This window comes from Halichoerus grypus, chromosome 2, assembly GCF_964656455.1.
Source record: "Halichoerus grypus chromosome 2, mHalGry1.hap1.1, whole genome shotgun sequence".
Lineage (NCBI taxonomy): Eukaryota > Metazoa > Chordata > Mammalia > Carnivora > Phocidae > Halichoerus > Halichoerus grypus.
This window is the reverse complement of record NC_135713.1, coordinates 34,900,257-34,923,320: the sequence shown is the minus strand read 5'-3', so window position 1 is coordinate 34,923,320 and position 23,064 is coordinate 34,900,257. Positions and strand designations below refer to the sequence as shown.

The window sequence follows — 23,064 nt, the reverse complement described above, 5'->3', positions numbered from 1 at the left end:
CTCTTTTTAGCCAGTTGCAGTATCATGCTATTCACTCATTAATTTGAGTTAAATAAAATATTTGGGAAGTGTTCATCTTTTAACTGTATGAGACTTCTAATTTTACTCTTAAAATCTTTTAACACTATTAAACAATCCTGAGGGGTTGAATTAGAATTGAAAGTATCTGCATGTACTCATTGGGTTTTTAAAATATTCACATAGATTTAGAAATAGTCATGGCAGTATGTATTTAATGTTCTCGCTCCTGTTTTCCACTGAATGGAACCTGGGCTTCCTGGAGACATGGCTGACTCAAGGGAGAAACAGGGAAAGAAGAAAAAATAAAGTTGGGGCATTTTTTATGCAATAAAATAAAAATATTTTGAAAGGAGTCAGTTTGAAGGATCTCTTGCGTGTCAAAACTTATATAATTTGAACATCAAAATAAATAATGAGTATATAGAATTACAACTTATTGAATAAAATAGGGACCTATTGTTCCATGCTGAAATAAATAAATACATTTTCTTATTTCTAATAAATAAAAAATAATACAAATGAATAATCAGTTTGGGGCAACTGTTACAGTGCTAGTTGATAAAGATGGAAACTATCAATAAATCCTAAAACTGATGAGATTTGATGAAGACAGCGTGTTGGGGTAGTGTCAGAATAACTTGACACAAAATACAAATCAAATTCAGAGGGAAAATGATGACTTCACATTGATGAAATTTGGCAAACACCAAATTGACCAAGTAACCAGTGGTGGAAATTAGCTGAAATTGTGGGCATCCTGATGTGGTACATGGAGAATGAGAACATTTGTTTTTCCTTGTTGTTGTTGTTGTTTAATATTCTTGCCAAGAATGCAGGAATACATTCTTGGATTCAGAGTCTGGTCTCGAGAAAACATCAGTCAGACTCAGGTTAAGAGCCATCCTACATAATGAATGGCCTGGACTCTTTAAGGCTGTCAAGGGAAGGGGAGACAGGAGAAGTGAGGAACTATTTCCAACTGCAGGAAACTGAGGACACCTAGCAACTAAATGCAATGTGTGTTTCTGAACTGGATCCTGACCCAGGAAGGAAAAGGATGTTGATATGATGTTTGGTAAAATTTGAATGGGATTTATGGATTGTATGGTAGGGTCACCTTACTATTGATTTGCTAATTTGAAAGGTTGCATGGTGATAATGTAGGAGAGTTTTTATGTCTTAGGGCAATACGTCCTGGAATTTAAATATGAACTACATGCCAAGGAAAAGCCTCACATAAATGTGAACAAAATAACAAGAAGGCCATGTTGTCTGGTGAACATTCTCAGCATGAACTGATCAGGGTCTAGGAGGAAACAGATTTTGAATTGGGCAATTTAGGATAATTTAATCAATGGACTATTTTAAAAGATGTGGGTTTTATGTGGAGAAACCACAAGTAAGAGTGTGCAAAACTCTCAGACAAGGAATGGCAAGATACCTTGTGGAGAGGTTCATCAGTGATTCAGGTGACATGAAGGGAACCAGTATCTTTTCTCATATTATTTGACTCCAGTGATTTCAGTTGCATCCCACATTTCCCTGGTGCTGGATAACTCCAAAATCCTCACTGCAGCATTCACTCTGAAGCCACAATGACAATGATGGAATGCTCTCTTCAGAACCAGAATCCTTGCTCTATTTTGGTTGGCCCAGGGACCAGAGAGTAAGATATTTTACTTCTTCCCTTTTCCTTGAGGCTAAGTGAGTATGCTACCCTTGATTAACCACTCAGCTTATAGCCTGCCAAAATCAGACTGGTCACTAGCATTGTTTCTGGCACTAAGCAACTTGGTTAACAAAGGACGATTTGAGTGACCATGAAGAATCTTAAGAGATTCCAACCGTTGGCATAATTAACTTGTAATGCAGAAGCCAACATCTGTTCCGATAATCTGCATACAATTGCTGCTGAACTTTTCTGGAAGTGCTTAGTGATTATGCAACCAACTCCATCCAATGCTATTGCTCCAACAATCAACAGATAATACAATTTTTACCTTTGGGTTCATGGATAATAATTTAAATTGTGTCTTTTTAGGAACATAATTGAATTTGAAGAGACTGGCCAGTGATATCAACAGAATTGTTACATATGGTTGTTGTCCAAACAACCCTCCCATGTAAGGGCTGCCGCTAACACATCAGCCTTCCTTTATTTGCATCACATATCACTCTTTGTTACTTTTTAGGATTTGCCTCCAATTCTGACAAATGCCAAAATTCAAAAGTGGAAGAAATGGCAAAGATATTATAAATAAATCAAGTCACCATTTTGCTATAGTTTTCAACACTTTGTTCCCAACCCCAAGTACTTGAATGAACCTATGCTTCAAAGCAGGACTTTGAAGCTCATTATAATATAAATAAATACTTGTCTTTGTTTAGATGAATCACCAAGGCCTTTTGTTTCACTGCACCAATATTGTTTCATTTTTATTTATGCATGCTGATACACGTGACGTGTGGTCAGTGAGAAGGGGGGCAATGTGTGTAATAAGATCGGGGGAGAAAAATGAAGGGGTGTAGAAGGGAGGAAAAGAGAGGAGAGGAAAAGAACAATTGTTTAGGGATAGATACAGTATAAATAGACATGTCCAAACATAACTGAGAATATGGTAGTCATCAAAAAATTAAGAGCAACAAGACTATATTCACATCTTTATAGGTTATTCCCCACTATATTAATTTTGTGTGGCTCCTGTAACAAGTTACCACAAACTTTGTGGCTTACAACATGGAAATTTATTCTGACTGTGTGGGAGGCGAAAAGTCCCAAATCTGTTTCCCTGGGCCCAAATCAAGGTGTCAGCAAAGGCTCTTTTTTACAAATAATGTAACATTCACAGGTTCCAGGGGATGTGGGTCTCTTTGGTGGGCTCTTTTTCAGCCTACCACACCCACTAACACACCGTTACACCCACTCCTCTTCCACTGTTGTTAAAACTTGGAAAAGCTTTTTGGACACAAAGCACTAGATCATTCTGGGAAAAAGGCTGAGCCTGAAATGATGAGACAAATCTTTATTATTTGTGGTACATGACCCATAGCTAGAAATACAGTCTTTCCTTTTCACTCTGGTCTGAGAACTCCTTGAAAATGCAGTCCATCTTGTTATCTCGGGATCTTCCATGATCAGCTCAGTATTTCCCACCAGTAATATGCTATAAGTGTCTATGCGATAAATAAGCAAATGCATGAATGATGATCATGAATCATCTCGTCGTGTCCATACTTCCTTCTACATTGACAAGATCAACAATGGAGGTCTCAGTTACAGTGAAGGTAACCAATGGGTTCTTTAGTCCTGGGGCTTTGTACCTCTGATCCTTAGGGCCTGTCTTGTTCCTTTTCCCAGTACAGTGTCATCAGGCTTTTTCTTCTTTCTGTGTCTTCCTCACTCTTCCAACCACAGCAGCCAGCAACTGGCTCTTTACCCAGTGCTGTCACCTCCAGCGACATAGCTCTTGAGTGGAGACCCAGTGTGTGGCAATCCTTCAAGGGTAGACCACAAAAGGCCCTGCAGAGAAACACTGCTGTCAGCCAAGACACACTGTCAAAACCCATGTTCTGCCTTCATCTGTGTCCTGGTTTCTTTCTGTGACATCCTTTTCTAAAACTGGGAGAAAGTCTTTTCTTCTATGAATCAGCAAATCACACTGAGTATCTTTGGTCAGGGAAGTTTTTTTCACTTTTTTTTCCCCCTAAAATGAAAGCTTTTGCTCAGCTTTGAATGCTGTATTAAGAGAATTCCTCTGATTTCTGCCACCATTCCACCCACTGACCATGACCCCTACACTCACCATAACCCCTGCACTGACCTTCACACTCAGCCACATCATTCTTTCTCATACCTTATTTTTGATTCCTTTACTCTAAGAACTTCATCTTCAGACTTTGTTTTTTGATTTCTCATCTCTGTTCACCCAGAAGAAAAGTATATATTCAGCTATGGGGCTTAGGGAGAGATAACCAAAGTGGAATCATGTCATGTTTGTGTCACACATTTTTGCTTAAAAGGAAAGTTTCTCTCAGGCTTCCTTCCCTCACTGTTGCAGTAAAAGTGTTTGTGAATTTACTGTAGGATTTGGGGTACCAGTTGAGCAGCTGCAATCTTTTTATTTAGGTTTGGATTTCAACCCATGAAATTGTTCTAAGTAGCTGACATGTTTCTTTCTATGATGGCTCCCAAACAGCATTTTCTTGTAGAAATTGCAAGACGGACAAAATAGAAATCACCTAAATCCTCACTCAGAACATTTTGTAGGCAAGAAGGGACCATCTCTTAAAGATGATCTGCTTTGTTGACATAAAAAGGACACTAAGGTCAGTATTATTAATGAAAAATATGAAAACTATTTCATAGGGAGAAGAATGGCAGAGGAATAAATGAGTAAATGGAGAAAGGGAAGTGAGACCAGAGGAAGCACTAAATAATGGGACAACTGATTTGCCCAAGATCACATGACCAGTGGTCATAAAGATAGGGTTGGAATCCCAGTCTCCAGAGCCTTAGTCCAGAGTTATTTCCTCTATTAAGAGTGTCAAGAATGAGCCATAAGTACAGGAAATATTGGGATGCCTGGGTGGCTCAGTGGTTAAGTGACTGCCTTCAGCTCAGGTCATGATCCTGGAGTCCCGGGATCGAGTCCTGCATCGGGCTCCCTATTCAGCAGGGAGTTTGCTTCTCCCTCTGACCCTCCCCCCTCTCATGCTCTCTCTCATTGTCTCTCTCTTAAATAAATAAATAAATTTTAAAAAAAAGAATTAAAAAAATTTCAGGAAATATTGATTACAAAGGAATCCTTTTGCACAGCCAGATGGAGCCTGGGATGCGAGGACTCTGTAAGTCAGTTGCTGCTACCAAAATAGCCCTGTTCTATTTACAACAGTGTGCTATGTAAATATAAATTTACTTGTGTTCTGTGATATAAAAAATGTTTGGAAGCACTGTGGAGTCTTGGCAAGACTTGTGAGGCTTCGTGAGACCTGGAGGGAAAATTCTTGACTAGGAGGGTAGGTCGGCGTCTTCGCAAAAATGCCTTGTTTTCATGAACCTGAGAGGACATAGGATCTGTGTCAGGCAGGGATCCTGAAGCCAAGTACCCCCAAGGTTCTGTGGTAGGCATAAAGCCAGGTAGTACTCCCGGAGGACAATATCATATTGAGAAGACCTACAGTAAGGAAGAAGAGTACTTGAAATCGCAGTAAAAAGCAGACTTGATATGTGAACAGGAATTGAGTCATCTAATGCACAATAAGTAGGCTGATGTGAGGACCAGCAAGTAAGCTTGTGGGGAGCTCCCATTTTTGGCTTCTCCCTTCTAGCAGGTGACAGAGACCACTTAATGTGGTTGATGTTAGGGGTTCTTATTGTCCCTGCTAATGTAACGTTACTAACAAGGGCTTCCTGAAACAAGAGTGAGAACCTCACCTCAGAAAAATCTCCAAAGCAACTGTGGATAAGCAGCAGTATCTACAGCTTAATTACAGCCATACCTTCACAGCAGCCTGATTTGAGCAAAGAGGGCAGAGTTTCTCATCACGATTTTCCTTTCGTGGTCTTTTTTCCTGCTTTCGGTGGCCTTTAATTCACAAAGCCTATGTCAGGCTCAAAACAGGAATCCAAATTGCCTTCAATGCCCCCTTCTCTTGACCATCGGTGGACTCAGAACTGCTTTGACCAGTTGATTACAGTGAAATGATGCTGTGGGACCTGAGACTCAGTCAGAAAAGGCCATGCAGCCCCCACTTGTTCTTTTAAGGAACTTGCTTATGGAGCCCTGAGCCATCATGTAAAAAGTCCAACTACCCTAAAATTACTCCATCCTGTGAGGAGGCCCAGACCACATAGAGAGGCCAAGTGTATGTGCTCTGGTCAACCAGCCCCAGCTAAGATCCCAGCCAACCACTAGCATTAATTGCCAGGCATGTAAGTGAAGATGGCTCCAGATGATCCCAATATCTAGGTGTTAAGTCATTCCCAGTAGCTGAGTCTTAGCAGGTGAAAACCAGACACCCAAACCATTCCTGCCATAGGCCTTGTGACCTCCAAATATATCATGTAAGCTCTAGTACTGCTCCATGTGTAAGATCGACACTGATTCCAACTCCCTGCTGAAGCCAGCCCCCGTTTAGATGTTTTGTTACTTTCTCCATGTCCAATGCCCCTCTGTTGCGGATCTTTTACCATTTTCAAACAAACATTAATGCTAAAGCCTTATAATAACTATGTTTAATAAGTACTTCTTAATAACTTCTCATGTTGTATCTCTGGATTATTTAGCATTAAAATCCACTTTTCTGGCGAAGAAATGAGATATGGCAAATAACGGATACAAGTGGAATTATCAGAATATCGAGAATTTACTTCCTAATACCCAGCTCTGTGTTCCATGCCTAGGAAATGCTTTGTGACTACAAATACAGGACAAAAAGGATGGGTACAATAAACGGCCTCCATCTCTTGTCGTTTATTTTAATGCTTCCATGTTCAGTACTTTTCCCAGAGGAAATAATTCCTTTACTAAAAATACAGCCCCTTGTGCCCAGAATCTACGTGGTTCTATAAAGTATTTGACAACACTGAAGATATTCCATTTTGCTAGTCACAGGTCCATTTATCTAGGTTGTCAAAGAAAGATTATAAGACAGTCTTTTAATCCAAAAAGTTGGGTAGTTAATACACAGACCAGCCAAATTCTTAGACAACTTACCTTTTGATGTAACATGGCTCACAAATATGACTCTATGCTGGCTTGAAAAACAGAATAGGTCAATAACTGATTGATTTTACATTGTGAAAATTACCAAAAGCTAATTATCACTTGAGCCTCAAGCTTGATACTAACTGGAAAATTCCTATATGGAAGTAAATGGTATCATCTGAGAGTTACTCTGGGCACCCTAGTATTAATACCATATCAAACATATATGTAACCTTGGGCAAATCCCTTAACCTCTCTGGCTTCTTATTACTTTAAAACCAGAAAAGTGTACTAGATCATCATGTGGGAATGTGGATTCTCAGATAAGTTTGTACATTTAGGCCAACTTCTTATTCTTAGGATCACTCCATGTTTATGCTACCCAGAAGTTTGTCCTGCCTGTGTTTGCCTGTTTGCCTGTTTCTCTCTCTCTCTCTCTCTCTCTCTCACACACACACACACACATGCACACACACACACAGCTTTTGCTATACACAACATGTTATTTATTTAGTTATATTTGTATAAACGTAGTATAAGTGCTAATTGTTTTTTTCTTTTCTGTACTATGAGTGCCTTACTTACACTTTGACTGCCTGCGCATCCACTTCAAAGACAGCTATCTCTAATAAACACCTTGTCCACCGCACAGCTAGATAGAGAACCAGGCTGTCTCCCCACACCTGAGGCTCCTTTGTTTTAGAGATCTTTTTTGATTTCCTTAACTGACCATTTGGCCATTTGTTTTTTTCTCTTCCCACTTTAAATTCCTGCTCTTATGTTTTAAATTTGCCAATAATGAGTGAGCCTGGGGCACCTGTTTGGCTCAGTCGGTAGAGCATGTGACTCTTGATCTCGGGGATCTCCATGTCGGGCATGGAGCCTACTTAAAAAAAAAGGTGACACTGTGAAACCCCAGACCCCTAATCTCCACCCGAATAAAAGTGGAACCCCAGGCTCACATTCCTCTCCCCTTCAACCTCTCTGTTTGGCCAAGTAATTTCCATGACTTGTAGGTAATAAACCTTCTTTTTCCCAAAGTTTCCTGATGGTTATTATTATTATTCCTGAGGGCATCTTGCAATCATAAGAACTCCGAGAGCTAGTCCAGCCACAACACTGGTTATCAATAGGCTGAAAATGGCAGAAAACACTGTATTTATGTAAAGCTTACATATATATTTCAAGCATTCAGAAAAACATAGTAAATGTTGAATGAGAACCAACATACCCATCATCCAATCTTAAAATATACCTTTACCTTTATTTTAGCATACATATTTTTGATCCTCCTTCTTTTAAAAAATAAATAAAATGTTGCAAATATAACTAAGCAAACATAACCATAGAACATACCCACCACCCCACTCTATTGCTATCCTACTTCCCGACTTACCATACTATAATATCCTGAAGGGTGTACAGAGCTTTCAATTCAGATTTTTATATTTTATCACAGATGTTGAATCCCACCACCAATATAATATTCTCTGGATTTTTAAAACTTACATAAATGGGATGATACTGACCATATTTTTCAACAACTTGCTTTTTTCCAGATTCATTCATGTTCATACATATATACATTCATTCACTTAAGCACTAGTTAGTACACTTAAATGAACATATTACAACTTATGTATCTCTTCCTTTATTGTTAGAGATTTAGAGGTTTTCCATTCTGCCCGCTACAAGCAGTGTCCCAAGGAATATCCTCTTACCTACCTTCTTGTGCACCTGAGCGAGAGTACATTTCAAGTATTGATCTAGAAGTGCAGTTGCTGTGTCGCAGGGCATGTTCATCTTCAACTGCACTGGTCACTCCAGAGCAGCAATCCAAAGTGACTACATCAATTTAAATGCCTGCTGGAGGGCGCAAGAGCCCCCATTTCCCCACATCCAAAGTGATAGATGGTATTTAGACATCCAACTTTGTTTCCAATCCAATGAGAATGATATAGTAATTCATTATTTCCATTTACATTTCCTACACTGATACAGAGACTAAGGATTTTTATTGTTTTTCTTATATCTCTTGGCCACATGACTTCATTTTCTGTGAATTGCCTTTCTTCTAGTCCCTTTCATGGATAGGAGCCGCTTGGAGGAGTCAGATTATACTAGGATTGGGGGTGAGGTCTGTTTTCCAGTCTCTGAGCTCAAGTCTTTAGTCATGTCCATGCCTCTTTTCCCCAACCAAGTGTTTAAATACTTAACCTCCACAGTCCATTTCCAGGTATGCTATCACCCAGGCTGCTGAAGCACCACACAGTGCTTACTGGCTTTGAATACCCTGCCTGGTTCCCGCTTATAGATTGATCCCTCCTTCCCTCCTTTCCCTCCTTCCTTCCCTCCTTCCAGCTTAGTCATATTTTAACTTCTTTTGTGGTACATTTTTTTCATAAAGAATCTATAATAGAGGAAGAAAATGGTTGATGCCTTAGTCTACTACGTTGCTTGAACTAGAAATCCCTGCTATTTTTATTTCATTTTAGGTCAGTATCTCTACCTATTGTTCTGCCTGATTTCCTTTTTCTCTCCAAGATAGCTGTGGAAAAGCCCCACATTTCAAAACTTCTGTATCCTGGTTTTCTGGACATTTTAGAAAACTACTAGTTGATCTATTAACAACTACATAAGAACACTAATTTTAATGAAATGGGGAAAAAACGGTGGAAGAGATTGTGAGAGAGATACAGTGGGACAGAGAAAGATTGGTCTTTAAATCTTACCTGTGCTGAAAATTGAGCCCTTTCTTGGCATAGAGTAAGACTAATTCTATTTGGCTACAAGCCATGGATTGCTCTTAGTGTAAAGTTTAGTTTTCTTGATCAAGTTACTGAAATTTCAGATCACAAAAGATTCCAGTTGACACTAGGCACAATCTAGGAAAATCTTAGTCCTCCCCAAAATTGTTATTTTGGTTGTGGAATCCCAAGACATTCTACTGTAGCTTTAAGCAAACTTCAGTTTAAAGCCACAGTACTTCTGGGCTAAAAAGTACCTCAAGGATCAAGGAAAAAGTGTACATTGATAAAAGCAATCATCATGGTTTCAAAAAAACTTGTTAATGCTGGATGCTTTCAGAATTCAGATACCCTGTTCCCTAACTTAGAGGTTTTTGATTTTTTTTTAAACTACCTATGTTAACAAAGTACCACAGACTAGATGCCTAAAACAGCAGTTTATTATTTCATGGCCTAGAGGCTGGAAGTCCAAAATCAAGGTATAGGCAGGGCCATGTTCCTCTGAAACCTGTGGGGGAGAATCCTTCCTTGCTTCTTCCTGGTCTCTTTGTGGTTTATTGGCAATCTTTGCCATTCTTTGGCCTATAGCTACAACTCTTTAATCTCTGCCTTGTTGTCACATGGTGTTCTCCCTCCTATTTCCAGGTCTCTTTTTCTTACAAGGATACCAGTCATATTAGATTAAGAGCCTACCCTACCCCCAATATGAACTCATCTTAACTGATTTTATCTGTAGTGCCTCTTTTTCCAAATAAGGTCACATACTGAGGTACTAGGAATTAGGACATATCTTTTTGGGGACTCAATTCAACATATAACACTACACGATTTTGATAATTTGCAAGAAAGAGCTTAATGGTCATAGACTTGTTAAAATAGGATTTTCCTGAACCATCAGTGAGAACCAGTGTCTGCTCCTGTAAGACATTATATGACCAAAAGGGTATTTATGCATTTCATCATTTTAAGTAGTAGTTTTATATAAATATTTGTCATGGGTTGAATAGTATCACTCCAAAATTCATCACTCCAAAATTCATAGGCCTAAATTAGGGAAGTTCCATCACTCCTGGAACATCAGAATATGACCTTATTTGGAAATAGGGTCTTTGCAGATGTAATTAAAGATCTTGAAATGAAATCATTCTGGATTAAAGGTTAACCTTAAATCCAATCACTGGCATACTTAAAAGAGAGAACACACACAGTCACAGGGAAGGAGGCTGTGTGAAGACAAAGCAAAAATTGGAGTTATGCTGGCATAAACCAAGGAATGCCAGGAACCACCAAGAGCTTGAAGAGACAAGGGAAGATTCTCCCCTAGAACCTTCAGAAGGAGCAGGACTCTGCCGGAACTTTGACTTTAGACTTGTGGCCTCCAGAAGTGTGCAAGAATAAATTTCTGTCATTTGAAGCCATCAAGTATGTGGTAATTTGTCATGGCGGCTCTAAGAAACTAAAGCAGTATTCCTTTTATATAGATTGAGAAAAGTTAAGTTCGCCAACCCCTTACTGGTGAACAATCAGGTGGTTTCCAATTAGAAAATAACAATTAGTTTTTTTTTTATTTTTTTGTGTGGGTTTTTATTTTCACTATGATAAACAACGAAGTGAAAACTGTACATACTTCTTTGTGCAGGTATCTAGAACTTTCACTAAGGATAAATTTCTATACATGGAATTGCTGTTCAAAGGATTTTCAGACTCTTATGTTTAGCAAAGGAGCTCTCCACAAAAGGCTACAGCAATGCATATTTCTAGAATATTCAAAAGTACCTCTTTTGTCATTCCCATGATACTGGATATTACTATTTTTCATCTTTGCAGGGGATGAAAATTTTTTAATCATTGTTTTAACTAGTATATTCTTTATCTTCAAAAATATTGAATATTTTTTATACATTCCTTCACCATTTGCAGTCCTCCCTAAGTGAATTGCCTATTTATACATTTAAGTCATTATTCTATTCATTAAAGTCATATATGTTGTAAAATTTTTTTTTACATATCTCACACATTTGTGAGATATGCTTTAAATTTTGCTTATGAGTATTTTCTAAATCCCCTGCATAGTTTTCATTTCTGATTATGGGATCAGACTTCTTTATCTTTATCTACCTCAAGCTTTTATAAATTATATCACCTCATTCTTGTGTTATCATAATTTTATTTTTACATTTTAATCAAGATATTTTACTCTGCTATAACTTGTATGTTATATATCAAATTTTACTTTTTATTCTAATTAGCTGGCCAATGTGACAATATTATTTGCTGCGATCCTTTCCCATTAATTTGAAATGATCCTTTATTATATACTATATTCATATATGTAATCAGATCTACTTATGGACTTTCTATTATATTCTATAGAATATTCTCATGTCACTGAAATGTCTTTTTTTAACTTGCAGTTTTACATTATGTTGGGAGAATGGATCAAAGGGGAGAAATTGAGAGAAGAGGAACAGTTGGGAGTATTTTGCAATGGTTCATATGATGAAGGCCTAAATTAGGGAAGTAGTCATAGGACAGAAAAAAAGGATAGATTTTAGAAATATTTATGGAGTAAAATCAGCAAGATGTCTTGCTTAATTGGATGTGTGGGAGGTGAATAAAGAAAGAAAGAGAAACATCTAAGATGAACATAAAGTTTTTCACTTTGTTTTGCTTTTTTCTACATAAGCAGTTGAATAAATGGTAATGTTATTAACTATTAAAATGAGTTTTGGGGCAGAAAGATAAGATGTCATTGTTAATATAATTATCTTGAAGTGCCTATAAGCAAAAATACTCATTAAGCATCAAAGTGTATGATTGTGACTTACAGGGTTAAGCTCAGGGCTGGTAATCAGAACTCAAGGGTCTTGATTAAGAATGTGTTTATTAAAATCATGACAATGGACATAATTTCCCAAGGAAAAGACATAAAGCAGGACTTCTCAAACTTCATTGCACATAATAATCATTTGGAGATCTAGATAAAAAAAATACAGGCTCCACTCACAGAGATTCTCATTCATTGGGTCAAGGGCGAGGGCCAGGAATCATCTTCGTCCAGTGATCCAGGAGGTACTGATAGAGGGTTGTGGTTCTTTGTGAGATATGTTTTTATAGAAGTAAAGCTATGGACCTGAATAAAACACCAAAGAGCTAATGACACTTAACATAGTCCAGGAAAGAGAACCAAGGAGGGAGTGTGTGAGGAATAATCAAAAAGGTGGAAAGGTGATGAGAAGAAGGTAGAATAGAAGAAGAAATGGAGCATGGCCCTTCAGGACCAAGGAGGGGGAGCCAGCAGCAGTAAATGCAGCACAGGGGCCAAAGAGTTTAAGGAGCCAAAAGAGTGCTGTGATTAAGAATCTTAGCCTTTCATGACTTGAAGGGGCAAGGGGTTGAGTCAGAAGGAAAACCACTGTGAAATTGTGGTATTTCATTCTCAACAAGAGTGACAAAATTCATGTTCCATGTGGACCTGGTGCAGGCAGGAGGGCTCCGGGGACTCAGAAGCGGTCCCTGCAGGACTAGCCAAGAGGGTCCCTGATAGCACCTAAGATGGAAAATCAAATGCAAGCCAGCAGGGCGTGAAAGCAGAGTTTACTGAAGAGATAGAGAAAACAGCAACAACAGAGTGTCCAGGAGACTCAGAAAGGAAAGGAGGGAGTCTTTGACCCAGTGAATGAGAATCTCTGTTCAGGGTTGAGGACAGTGGTCTGGTGTACATGTCCTCTCAGGCATCCAGGAACTGGTCAGAATAAAGATGAGGGCCCCAGCGTTATTCCTTGGAGTCAGGGGGTCTTGGCGTGGAGATGTCTAGCGCCAGTGGGGTGTGATGACTTCATCTGGTCATTCTCACCCGGTCCTTCTGAGGTAGTTTTGGCCTGTTGGTGAGGTCTGGAGTGGAGGCCAAGAAAGAATTCTTGAGATGTCTTTGGTGCAAAAAGGTGATTTTATTAAAGCACAGGGACAGAACCCATGGGCTAATAGAGCTGCTGCGCGGGGTTGTGAGGGGTGCCTGATTATATACCTGGGAGCTGGGGCAGGAAAGGAGAAAGGGAGGTGTCCAAAAGGGCTTTGGTAAGCTAAAGAAGGCTCTCGGGATACCAGAGGCCTTGATTGTCAAGCTAAGGTTGTTTTTCCCTCTAGCAAAGCATTGACATTAAGACAGGAGTTTCCCGGAGGAATGTTAGACTGCCTATATCAAGTATTTGTCAATGGGCTGCAGGTTATAAAGAAATTTAATTTTATTTACATTTCCTTCTGACTTTGTTTCTCACATCTCTATGGAGGGGAGGGTGATGTTAGGGCTCCAGGAAATTGAGTTATGGGTCTCTGAAAGTTAGGCAATTGATAAGAATGCTTTTTCCTTATAAATGACTAAGACATTGGCAAACTGATGGAGACTTGTGTCCTGCAGGGCTGTGATCTCTATCAGTTAACCATTTGTTTCTCCTTCCCTGTTTTAGGACAGCCAGGAGTGACAGAGAAATGTCACACATATTCCATTGGGGGGAGGGGTGGTTTGCAGGGTGTCAGCTTGTACTATGTCCTCAGCTTGCCTTCTGCTCCTTCATCACTTCTTTAGATGTTACCAATTCTAGAGAAATCATTAACTCCTTGTCCCTTACAGGGAGGACATATGCAATTTACATTACAAGGCATGTGTAAAGACCTGGGGTAGGGATGCAGGTCCTAGCAAAGAATAGAAGTAGGAAAAGGTTTAAAAAGCAGATTTTTAGGGGTGCCTGGGTGGCTCAGTCAGTTAAGCATCTGCTTTTGGCTCAGGGTCCTGAGATCAGTGCAGCCCCACATCTGGGCTCCCTGCTCAGCGGGGAGTCTGCTTCTCCCCCTCCCTCTGTCCCTCCCCCCAACTCGTGGTCTCTCCCTCTCTCAAATAAATAAATAAAATCTTTTAAAAAACAAAAAAACAACAGATTTTTATGAAGTCCTTCAGTTTCCTTGTCTCAGACAGGAAATGTGTGTTTGTTTGGGTTCATACTCCATATTTTTTTGCATCTTTAGAAAGCATAGTGACCTCTTTGAGATGTGAAATGCTTAGTTTGAAGAAATCTTTGTTTATCAAACATGTGTTTCAGTAATTTTCAAGTTAGATCAAATGTAGAATAAGAGCCATTCAGTTTTCTATTTCAATATGAGTTTGACACAATTGTGTACAAAACCAAGCAGTGTAAGTTTGATGTGAAACTGAGCTACAAGAATAATAATGAAGACATTTCTTCCATATGGACAATTTAAAACTTATGCCAATCCCCCTACTCTCCACAGAGGGAAAAAAACTATTGACGAAAAAAACTGCTTAAAATTCCTGGGAGTTTTACTAAACAACAAATGAATTTTCATATGTAGAATAAAACAGATGCATTCATACAAATAACTAATTCATGAAGATATAGCAAAAAAGGAGAAGAATAAACAGCATGATTTTCTTTAATAACTTATCATAAAATAAGTCAATAAAAACATTCACCTTCCTTCTTTTTTTTTTTTAAATTTTTTTAAGATTTTTATTTATTTATTTGACAGAGAGACATAGCAAGAGAGGGAACACAAGCTGGGGGGAGTGGGGGAGGGAGAAGCAGGCTTCCCGAAGAGCAGGGAGCCTGATGCGGGGCTCGATCCCAGGACCCTGGGATCATGACCTGAGCCGAAGGCAGACGCTTAACAACTGAGTCACCCAGGCGCACCTCACCTTCCTTCTTGAAAAATGCTTTTACCTTCATTCTAGGAGGTACATACCAAGTATTTACTAAGTATTGTTTGAGATCTGACAGCTATTGTCATTAATACAAAGAACTGCATTTGAGAAGCAAAAAACAGGAACAGTGACATTTCCTTTGAAGAAGAGCTGTTTGGAAGAGTAAACGACATTACTGCATGTGATTAAGTACTTTGCATATCGTAGTTACTCAGTGAATGTTAGTGGCTCTCCTCTTCTTTTTCACAAGATAAAGGAAATAAGGGAACAGCTACACAAAGGCCTGATTGTAATTAGTAAGAAGGAAATAACTGTCATAACAAAATCGACAAATTCCTTGGTAAAACAATGACCACATAATCTCAAAATTGATTGGGAAGTTGGCCAAGTTGGGGGAAACTGAGCATTGTAACATTTTAGACTTTAAGAATTAAATATCCAAAATTTCAGAGAAAATATTGGCATCAAACCCTCAATGGGGAAAAAATAAGAACATAGCAGGAAGCTAAAAAACACTTGAACCTGCTGAAAAGAATAGAGGAGATACCCAAATAACCATTGAGTTAGAGCCAAGATGAATGGGAAGAAGCTACAAGAAAACAATTTCAACTCAAAATAAACATTGTTTAGTAATCAGTACCATTCAAATTGGGAAAATGGCAGCCTTGGGAGAGAGGATACATCTTCATCCTTTAGGCCCAGAGAGGAGTGAGTATTTGGTGTGAGTGTTTAGGGGCTATTCGGGCATTGAATAGTGAGTTGGACTTGATGACCATTAAATTTCCTTTTATTCTAAAAGTTTATGAGTCTAGCCTCGGGAGATAGTGCTATGAGGAAGAAAAGTAGGAAAGAGTAATATCACAATGGAGGAAATCCATTGAAAGAACAAGCCAAACTCCACACAACTCTCTAGTGCAGAAGAACATTACCACTTTGTCATTTAGAAACAGGAGGTTTAAAAAAGAAGTTTTAAAAAATAATGTTAATGGCAAATTACATCTGCCCATGACAGGCTTAGAAAGACTGATTCATCATGCATCATTTTAGGGGGGATTTTGCAGACCATCTTATCCAATCCCCTCAATGGATGAGATGCAGAAACTCAATTCAAAAAAGAGTGATTGGGTGGGGGGGCGCCTGGGTGGCTCAGTTGGTTAAGCATCCGACTCTTGATTTTGGCTCAGGTCATGATCTCAGGGTCTTGGGATGGAGCCAGGCAAGGGCTTTGCGCTCAGCAGGGAGTCTGCCTCTCTGCCTCTCTCTCTCTCTCCTTCCATCCTTTCACCCCTCCCCCACTCCCACACTTGCTAGCACTCTTTCAAATGAATAAATAAATCTTAAAAAAAAAAATAAAAAGAAAAGAAAAGAAAGAGTGATTGGTCCTAAATCACTTAGCTAGTTAATGACAGAAGCAAGACTTCAATCTCGACTTTCAGATCCAACTGCCAAACTGATTTTAAAACTTCTTTACATTTTTAGGTGACAGAATTAGCCTGAAAGAATTTTTTTGGCATTGTTCTTTCAACTGACATTTAAAACTTTAGGTTCCAAAGGTTGTAACAAATTACACTCTACCAGAGGATAACTGTATAGATATTTTCACTTCTTTTAGGGCTTTCCAAATACACAGAACCTTTATTTTCCAATTATGAATCACACCCAGGTGGTGAGATACGGAAATCTTGCAAATATGTTGAAAGTCAGAATTTAAGCATCTGCGTGCTTGTGAACTATTCCAACATTAAATATATTTACACCCACATTAGCTAATCTTATATAATTATCATGCTGAAGTTTTTATAATAAAAAAATGTGTGATTCTTTTTCCCCTTGTAAATGAATGTGAACTGAATATTATGGAAATGTCATGTTTATTTCTCCTTTAGTGCGTAATACTGCTATTAGTCAACCACCTCCAAAATACCCCAAAAGACTATTTATATAATACAGAAACTTCTAGTAATTTGGGAAAGTGATTATGAAATAAGAATATAAAAACATGTATGATCTCAAAAACACAAAATATCAACAAAAATGCGTGGATATAAGGCAATAGATCAAAACGCTAACAGCATGAGATTATCCACTCTTCTGTGTTTTTCAAATTTTCTATAATGATCACGTATCTCACAGCAATAATAAAAATAATATATTCTACAGATTAAATGAACCTAAAAAACAAAACAGTATGAAAATCTGATTTCTAAACTAAATCATAAAGCTCATCCATTCTCCACCTAAAGGGATAAAAATTCATTAATACATAAGATATGACTTGATATATACAAATACATTTTCTTATTTTTTTTAAAGATTTTACTTATTTATTTGAGAGAGACAGAGATAGTGACAGAGATAGCCAGAGAGAGCATGGGTGGGGTGGAGAGGGAGAAGCAGGCTCCCAGCTGAGTGGGGAACCGGATGCGGGGCTAGATCCAAGCACCCTGGAATCATGACCTGAGACGAAGGCAGACGTTTAACTGACTGAGCCACCCAGGCACCCCTACAAATACATTTTTAAATCTTAGAGTGCTTCTACAGAGGGTTGTTGTAAATAAGTATTTATCTATATGTCCCCTTGAGTAGTTCATGATAAGTTAACTGAACAATCTCATCAAGTTTCAAATGAATATGAATGCTGAATGTAGAATGCTTTAATGTTAATGCAGTACCTGGCATTAAAAAATTTGCTCACCATATGCTTTCCTTTTCCTCCTTAGCTTCCTGTGCATCTATTCAGATGATGAAGAAAGCTTCTGGATCTTATTCAGCATGAATCCAGCTGGAGATCATTTTCAAATTAATATGCAACTGATTGAACATTAAATTTATAAATTCTTTAAAAAGAATTATAATGACTTAGTTTAGAGGTCTTTGTTTATCAAATGGTTACAGGTAACTTGATTTTCCATATTACTATTTCTCATCCAATTTTGTCAATTATAATTGGTCTTTCAGATATAGCACTGGTTTATTCTAAAGAAATCCTATCAACATTAAAGAGATTTTCCATTATAATTAAACCAAAGAAAGAAAGAACACCTATGAGATAAACTAAAACTGGTTCTTAACCTGCAGTTGTATCTAGGAGGTTGTTTTTTTTAAATTTAAAAATTTAAACAATTTACTGAAATGTATGCTAATTTAAAATATATTTACAAATATTATCCTCCCATGAGGACCATATACTTCTCAGAAATAAATATGTGTGCACCTTGAAAATCATGTGCAAAAAAAAAAAATAGGGAAGATAAAATCATGTGCAGTAGCTAGTAGTTTATAGACACATATGTCCACTGATTATGTGCTGGCATATTATTAATCAATATCAAAAATATCAGCTAAGTTGCAAGTTATGTAGACTTCATTATAAAGAGTACTATAGATTGGGTATCCACTGGTCTCCAGAACAAGAATAAATGGCATTCCTAAATGCCTCATTTGATCCCTCATTTCTTTCCCTAATAGTCTCCTTACTTCTTTTTTTTTAACTTAATTTTTTTTAAGTAGGCTCCATGCCCAACATGGGCTTGAACTCACAAGCCTGAGATCAAGGGTCTCATGCTCTACTGAGCCAGCCAGGTGTCCCTAGTCTCCGTACTTCTAAACTCCTACATTCAATTAACGTATATCCCTATTTATCCTCTCTCTACACTACTGCTGCCATTGTTTCTGGGCATGAGTAATACCAACCCCACCTTACAGGCGATGGCAGAGTAACAAAGCTTATGAAGACGTTTATTATGAGTATTTTATTCTGACTTTCCAATTCAGTAGTTCTCTCCAGATGTGTTTATAATCTTTTGGGGGGCAGATCCTAAGATGGTCCCCAATGAGTCACACCTCCTCCTATTCATGCCCTTGTGTAATCCCCTCTCCTTGTTTATGGACTGGACATAGTGACTTGGCTTCTGACCAATAGTCGTTAGCAGACTCTCTCTATAGGTTCTCTCTGGCAAGCTGCCATGTTATAAGCTGCTGTAATGGAGAGGCCCAAATGGCAAAAAACTGAAGGATGCCTCCTTCCAATGGCCAGGAAAGGACTGAGGCCCTCAGTGCAACAATCTGCTAGTGACTACATACATGTGAAGCAGATCTCTCCCTAGCTGAGCCTTGAGATGAGACCTTCCCCCTGGCCAATAAATACCTTGATTGCAGCTTTGCGAGAGACTCTGAAGCAGGCCCAGGTAAGCCATGCCTGGACTCCTTACCCACAGAAACTAAAACAATAAATGTGTGTTGTTTTAAGAAGTTAAGTCTGCAATTAATTATGCAGATTGGATAACTAATAGAATGTTTTGAGTTCTTGATTTTATTTCCTTTTTTTAAAATTCTCAAATATTTGACTCTTTTGCAAGTCTTCAGTAATATTTTTTTTATAATTTTCAGTTCTCTACTGAAATTTTCAATCTTTTATCTCCTTGAACACAGTAACCATATTAATTTTAAAGTCTATCTCATCATCCAAATATTTGCCACCACTTTGGGTCTGTTTCTATTGTCTACTGTTTCTGTTTGTTTGCATTCCTGTTGTCTTCCTCCTCCTGTGCCCAGTTATTATATGGAGATACTGTTAATTTGAAATTTGAATAATTATTTGTAAAAATAATTTGAGGCCTAAGAAAATGTTCTCTTTCTCCAGATTTGCATCTTTCAGATTCCTAGGGACACTAGAAATCACAGGTCATATCAATCCACTTTCAAAAGTTCAGATTTTTCTGAGATGTCTAGATGACTCAATTGTAAACTATATTCTGCGTGAATGGACTACTTCTTTCTGGCTCACCCTTACTGCTAGGATGTGGTCCTTCAATTTTCACACCAAAGAATTCTACCAGTCTCAAATTTAGAGGTCTTATACTCTAACTTTTGTCCTTCTGGTCTCGAAAGCTATTAAAATGTTAATCCTCCTCTTAGCTTCCTCTTCTTGATTAACAAATCCCCCTCTCCAGAGCAAATGTATTCTCAATACCAGGCTCATCTTTCTGGATTTCCATTTTCTTCCAGATATCAGCTTGACAATGATTCACTACCTTATTAGCTCTCTAATGCCTCAAGAGGGTGTTATATTGGGTCAGATGTTATAGCAGAAAGATCAGAATAATCTAGTCCACCATTTCTGGAAGTAGAGGTTGAAGTTTTGGGTTTTTTCTTTTTTAATGGGTTACCTCACAGTTTTCTAGCCAGCCTGTGTTTAAGTCACCATTTGGGCATCTCCTCTGAGTGCTCAACTCTGTAAGAGCATCCTAACTATTCTACAACAGGGGAGGTCAATGCTAGAGACAACCCAATTTAGGTTAGACAAAGAAACTAATACTCAGTGTAGTGTCCGAATATGTTTTGGTTGCCAATTCTGATTCTATGAAAATGGACAAAATTCCTCCCAACTTTGTGGTAACTGTCAAAACAAAACAAATCTGGATTCACTTTGCCATTCATTTAGCAGAAGAGGAAGGGAACAGAAGTTTGTATGTTTTGCTGAGTAACTATATATATCATCCTTCAACTCAAAGACCAGGTTTTGTTTAATTTTCTCAAATGAAACTGAATTCCTCTGAATTTATCATCACTATTACATCTGTTGTTAAAAAACTGAGATTTCTAAAGCCTAAAATGTAATTGTAAAGGTTGACTTTTGCCATCAATAATACAAATTCTTAAGAGCAATCTGGACCTCACGGATCATCATCTCAATGCCTCAGGCACAAAACATTTAACTGAAATTAGTGAGGTATGCCCAATGATGTTGGCCAAGTAAAGAGAAGAAATAAGTAGGTGGGGGGGGGGGGACTGTGATACCCTGCAGAGAGTATGTCCCCTCTCAAGGGACCCAGAGCAGATAATTTCCAGCTCCTGTCTATTGTTAACACGCAGAGTGTATGTAGACCTGGCGTAGAATGGGAACCTGGAGCCACCAGATCTTACAATTTTTCAAAAGAATCTGAAAACTGGATGTTTTATAACCCTTCTCTCTTTTATTGTTGACAATTAAAACAAAAAACCCATACTGTGTGGGGCAAAGATAAATAGCATAAACAAAGCTCAATTGCTAAACTAAATTGTCCCTGCTGCCTATTTCAGCTTTAAATCCTGGCCACCTTCTTTATTAGTACTACTTATGACTGCAAAACAACACTTCTTGAAAGACTTCAGAAAATCCTAATAAAGTGCTTATAACATAAATATTGTTAGCTTACAAATAAAAGCACTGTTTTACATGGGCAGAACACCCAAAGAAATATTTCCCAAGTGGCTAAGTATCATGCAAGCTTTCCTTTTCCTAAGATCAGGACAGTTTTTAGTAATTCAAACCTGGAATTAAAATGATAATTAAAAAGTACAGCTAGTTCATTCTAAAGCTATTTGGGGTACATATTGCTGCATTATGAAATATCTCTACAATATGAAAAAAGACATAAGGCCATAGCAAAAATGAATATGATGATCCTCATTTTGTATATATGTAGCACATCTAAAAGATGCTAAATTTGCATCTTTATATCACACACAATTATCATAAAAATATTCTGAGGGTGTATTTTGAATTAAAATATTAAAGCATCAAGTTTATAACCATTTACACTGTTATCTAATTCAAAAATAAAGATGGTTAGTTTCTTCTGTCTTCAGAATTTTTCTAAACTGGCTGATGTATTGGCTTTTGCTGATTAAGTATATATGTTGCCAAGCGAGCACTAAGGTAAAACTTCATTTATTTTGTTCCAAAACTAAAAAGGTAAAACAAAAACAAAAACAAAACCTAATGAGATCCCATTTGCATTAATCAACTTGGAATTCCCATCAATTTAATTCATTTCTAGAGAATATTGCATTTTAAAAAATCCAATGGCAGTTCCTTTACATAATTTTAGAAACAAATCAAATTACTATAACCATAACCTTCTTTTAAAAATGTAGAAAGCCAAAATCACAACCTGTACATTAAACCTCAGACTTAACAACTATTATACAAGTTTCAGAAGCCAGTTTCAAGTGTCAAATACTATTTACAACAATTTTACAAAGTGACATGCAGAATTCTGTAGGATGACAACAAACACAAAATGCAATCAAGATCTGAGACAGAATTCAGTATTTTTTACACAGAGGAAAAGAACAAACAGAAATGTGGTTGAGAAATGGAGATTAATTTGTACTAAAAAGAATGGCTTACAGAAGCATTTAAAGCAGGCTAATTATGAAAGTACTCCTAAAGTTATCTACTTATATAAGCTACATTTAATGCAAAGATAAGCTTATTTAGATAGTAACTACTGCCAAATAGTCTACTTATTATTACAAGACAGTAACCATGTCTATATATTTGGAATATAATTACCTATACATTCTCATTCTTTGTGGAATTACTTATTCTTCCCCAGTTTGGGTTTTTTTTTTTTTTAAATTGCTATTGTTGGTTTTATATGATGAATTTTGTTGAATAAACATTTTCTCAAATAACTAATATAATCAAGAAATACTTTTTCAAATACAATTTCACAATGAGGTTGTTTATGATGGAGTGGAATCTGACATAAAATGTTTGATCCATATTAGAGTCCATTTAAGAAAGATAACTAATTTCAATTAAAATGAAATTATTTTTTCTGATTATAAAAATAGTATGTATTTTCTAGGAATTCAGAAAATTGAAAAATTAGGAAAAAAATCACCAGTAATATAATCACTCACACTTGTTCAGTTACAATGGTGATGTATACAGTTCAAATAAGAAACAAAGTTGAAATCAAATTATAATTCTGAATGTGTTTATAAATATATTTAAATCCATGGGACTTGGTAAGGTTATTTAGGGAAAAGATGGAGCCTAGACAGAACCTGGAGGTATACCAATATTTGAACGAAGATTAGA

The 23,064-nt window shown here is 37.5% G+C and overlaps 1 protein-coding gene across 1 annotated transcript in view; it reads right to left on the bottom strand.

The window, feature by feature from the left end:
• Nucleotides 1–2,425: 2,425 nt before the first annotated feature.
• Nucleotides 2,426–23,064, bottom strand: part of MRPS30 (mitochondrial ribosomal protein S30) — a 35,197-nt gene continuing 14,558 nt past the window's right edge. Inside the window, exon 5 of the mRNA XM_036111773.2 lies at nucleotides 2,426–3,541. Coding sequence (XP_035967666.1) covers nucleotides 3,519–3,541 — 23 coding nt within the window. The 3' untranslated portion in view covers nucleotides 2,426–3,518. The remainder of the gene's footprint in view (nucleotides 3,542–23,064) is intronic.